This window comes from Hemitrygon akajei, chromosome 1 (assembly GCF_048418815.1).
Source record: "Hemitrygon akajei chromosome 1, sHemAka1.3, whole genome shotgun sequence".
Classification (NCBI taxonomy): Eukaryota; Metazoa; Chordata; class Chondrichthyes; order Myliobatiformes; family Dasyatidae; genus Hemitrygon; species Hemitrygon akajei.
Window position 1 is genome coordinate 70,264,719 of NC_133124.1, and position 4,390 is coordinate 70,269,108.

Consider the following 4,390-nt stretch of genomic DNA (forward strand, 5'->3'; position numbering starts at 1 on the left):
TCCACGTGCATGACTGTACTTGTGTGGTAATGATGGAGAGGATGAATGTTCAGGACAGTGAATGAAGTGCTGTGAGGTGGGCTGTTTTGTCCAGATTATGGCAGGCTTTTTGAGTCTTGTTCAAAATTCAAAGGAAATTTATTATCAAAGTACATATATGTCACCATATACAATCGTGAGGTTCCTTTTCTTGCAGGTATATACAGTATGTATAACACAATACAATCAATGAAAGACAGCACCCAACAGGATGGGCAAACAAATAATGTGCAAAAGGCAACAGATAGTGCAAATACAAAAGGAAAAAAACATGTTAATAATAAATGAATAAGCAAAAAAAAATCAAGAATGTGAGATTGAGAGTCCTTGAGTGCTTGTCCGTAGGTAAGATGTGGGAACAGTAGTGATGGGACAAGTGAAGCTATTCCTCTCTAGTTCAAGAGCCTGATGATTGAGGGGTAATAACTGTTCCTGAAGCTGGTGGTGTGGGTCTTGAGGCTCCTGTACTTTTTTCCTGATGGCAGCTGTGAGAAGAGAGCATGAGCGTGAGCTGTGTAGTGGGGATCCTTGATAATAGATGCTGCTTTCCTGTGGCAGCGCTCCATGAGGGTAGATGTGCTGACTGGTGGGGAGGACCTTAGCCGTGATGGAATAGGTTTTATCCACTACTTTTTGTAGGATTTTCCATTCAAGGGCATTAGTGTTTCCAAACAAGGCCTTAATTCAACCAGTGAATGTACTCCACCACACTGTTGGTCAAAGTTACACTCATTAGATCTTCTTGTGGACAGATATAGGGTTGGGCAAACACTATGGTTGAAGGACCAGCTATCCCCGTGGTCAATGACTGAATTTCAGGCCCCACAGATGAGGCTTGTGACCTTCCAGGTCAGCAGATCCCAGTGTCAGTGGTCTGTGCAGGCAGGAGGGTTGGCAAGTCCAGCGGTCGGAGGTATGTGCATATCCAGAGCTTGAGGCCTTGAGTTTGGGGTCCCATCATTGGCATGACCTGGAGTCGATATCAAAGTTGATAAATCTGGAAATTGGACGCCCAATGCCCGCAAGTTATCTGTGGAAGTTTGAGGCCCGATGCCTGCAGGTTCACTGGCAGCTGGATCCCCAAAGGGCCTATCCTGGTTTTGTATACCTGTCTGGGTGGCTGGGTGTGAGGGAGAAAAGGGGTTTGTTTGCTGTTGTTTTGTTTTGTTGCTTGTGTTATTCTGCTGAACATTGTGGGCATTCTATTTTGGCGCCAGGATTTGCTGTGACACCTATGAGCTGTTCCCAGTACACCCTTAGGTTGTGTTTGGTTGTTAACACAAGTATTGCATTTCACTGTATTTTTCAATCCACCCATGATAAATAAATGAATCTGAATCTGTAAATAGAGAGTGGTTCAACACACTTCTGACCTATAGACAGTGAAAGGCCTTGATTACCAGATTTGAGTCACTTGCAGCAGGACGTTCAGTCTTTGACCTGCCATGTATTTATGTGGTTGAACTAGTTGAGTTACTGAGCTCTGGAACGTTAATGGTTGTGTAATTAGTGATGGAAATGCCATTGTATGTCAAGGGTCAGTGATCATCTTCTCTTGTCTGAGGTGGTCCTTGCCCAGCACTTTTGTGGTGCAGATGTTACTGATAAGCAATCTGAACCTGAATGCCATCTGGGTTTGCTATATACAGGCTGGGGATACTCACTTGCAAATGAGCTGTGAGCAGAAATTAACATATTGTCCTTAACAGCCAGCACCCTCATCATAGCAAACTATCAGAACTTGGAGTTTTCTGTCTGTTATCCTTCAGACAAAAGTGACAATGTAAAGATTCATAGAGATAAGTATTGGGAAGCATTTGAGCCGACATAGATGGAAGCAGACTATTTCTGGGAATTTGGGAATAACAGACCTTAAAAGATGAGAATTATTTGTCACATTGATGCGTACAGTGAAATGCTTTGTTTGTGTCAATGACCAGCACAGTCCAAGGATCTGCTAGGGGCAGCCTGCAGGTGTCACCATACTTTTGTCACCAACATTGCATGCCCACAACTCACTAACCTGGACGTCTTTGAACGTGGGAGGAAATCAGAGCAGCCGGAAGAAACCCATGTGGTCACGAGGAGAATGTACAGACTCCTTATAGACAGAGTAAAACACTGTCATAGTGTTATGTTAATCTCAATGCTTCCTTGCCAGCCCAGTTCATTCAATGTGCTGGGAACCAGTGGATGATTCAGGAATGTCAAATACAAGTATGTACATGAATTTTACTTGATTCCCTCTTCTTGTCACAGGTGGGAACACACGCAGAGTTGCTGCAGAAAGGAGGGCTTTACGCAGAATTGGTGCGCAGACAAGCCAACGACGAACCTGTTATGTGAGGAGCAGGAAAACTCAAGGAATGGGTTCCTGGCAGTCATTCACACTGAACTGTCCATTTAAACTTAATGGGGAAGGAAGCTCTAGGTCCAATCACATTGCCTCACTCACTGGTATTTCTGACAATATAGACTCTGAGATTCCAATAGGGAGCAAGGAGGGATTCTCTCATACTGTCCTCCACAGATGTAAAAATCCATCACACCACACTCCATCCCAGGCTTTGCCTGTACCTGGAGTACAGGTGGGGATCTGTCACTATAACTCAGGTATAGTACTGATCAGTATAGGTCTCTCAGTGTCTAACACAGGCATACTACACTGTTGGAAGCAGATATGTCACTGATTGTGTAAGTCTTGGGGATAAATGGCCCTTTATGCTGTTAGAAACTTTTAACATCATGTATATGTATACTGAGTTGTTGATTATAAGGCAAATTTTGTTTCACTTTATTTATAAATTATTCTTTCCCCAGTTGAGCTCTGATTGCATTTATACACCTACATGGGTGAGCACGTCCATTCCCAAGTTGGGATTTGATTGCATTTACACACCTGCATGGGTGAGCACATCCAAATAGGTGCAGTCTCACATTCTCCCTTTGTTATACACAAGGCTTGTGGAGAAGCATTTGCAATGGCAGTACTGAGCTGAAGAGAATTACCCTTACCAAACAATGATTTATTCAGTCAAACTGAAAAATATCATGATCTATGAGAGATTTTGGAATGCATTGAAAAGAACTTGGGTCATCTTTATCACTGAAGTCCATGTGTGATGTTGCTTGCACTGTGACACTTCAGAGGGTGCAGACGAGATTTGCCAGGGTGCTGCCTGAATTAGAGAGCATGTCTTATGAGGAAAGGTAGAGCGAGCTCAGGCTTTTCTTTTTGGAGTGATGGAGGGGTGAGAGGTGACTTGATAATAGTGTATAAGATCACAAGAAGCATGGATAGAGTGGGCAGCCAGTGCCTTTTTCCCATGGCAGAAATGGCTAAAATGTGAGGGCATAATTTTAAGGTGATTGGAAGAAAGTATAGGGGGATTTCAGAGGTAGTTTTTTTTTAACAGCGAGTGGTGGGTGTGTGGAATGCACTCCCAGGAGTGATGGTAGAAATAGATATGTTAGGGATATTTAAGAGGCCCTTGGATTGGCATATGGATGAAAGAAAATTAGAGGGCTATGTGGGAAGGAAAGGTTAGATTGTTCTTAGAGTAAGGTTAAAAGAGCAGCATAACATTGTAGACTGAAGGCCCTGTACTATGCTATGTTCTATGTAATCTTACTAGATTACCCGAGCACAGCTAGTGAATGTGAGGCAGAGGGAACAAATATTACAGGAGAAGTAGATACCATTGAAGTTTCAGATGTTGAACTTTTCAAATTTTCTCGGAGCAAACCTCATCCAAATTCTGCTGCCCACCTCAGTTGCCTCTTTAATCACACGGAGCAAAGATCATTGAGGTCCAGAGCCAAGTGATCACAGCTGAACTCACTGACCAATGCTTTAGTAATTTTCAGTCAATAATGTTGTTGTATTCGAGAGACTGCAGAGGAGATTCACCAGGATGTTGTCTGACTGGAGGATTTTAGTTATGGGGAAAGATTATTAGAAGACAAGAGGTGAGTCCTGCAGTGGGAGGTCTGTAAGCATCTGGAGTTTGAAGCACAGAGTATTTAGTCCTGGGGTCAGTAGACGTTGAAGACCAAAGTTGGTGAGTCCAGAAGTTGAGGCCCACTGGTTGAAGCTTGAGTTGACAGGTTTGGAGATCAGAGGCCCAGTGTCTGCGACTGCGAGTCTGAGAGTCCAGGGCTGAGGATGCTCGAGTTGGTGTGTCCTGGAATTGGAGGCCTGTCTGTGTGTGTGAATCGGTGGATGGGAGTAAATGAGTTTGTTATGCTGTTGTCCTTATAGCTTGTGTTATTTTACTGAACATTGTGGGCATGCTATTTTGGCACTGGAATGTTTGGTGACACTTGTGGGCTGCCCCAGCACATCTTTGTG

General features: G+C 43.6%; 1 protein-coding gene across 3 annotated transcripts in view; it reads left to right on the forward strand.

Annotated features, from left to right (window-relative positions):
• The window catches only part of abcb8 (ATP-binding cassette, sub-family B (MDR/TAP), member 8), a 77,950-nt gene extending 75,092 nt beyond the window's left edge, over positions 1-2,858 (forward strand). For all 3 annotated transcript variants that reach the window (XM_073045153.1, XM_073045162.1, XM_073045172.1), the window contains one exon: positions 2,299-2,858. In XM_073045153.1, coding sequence (XP_072901254.1) covers positions 2,299-2,385 — 87 coding nt within the window. In that variant the 3' untranslated portion in view covers positions 2,386-2,858. The remainder of the gene's footprint in view (positions 1-2,298) is intronic.
• The last annotated feature ends 1,532 nt before the right edge of the window (positions 2,859-4,390 follow it).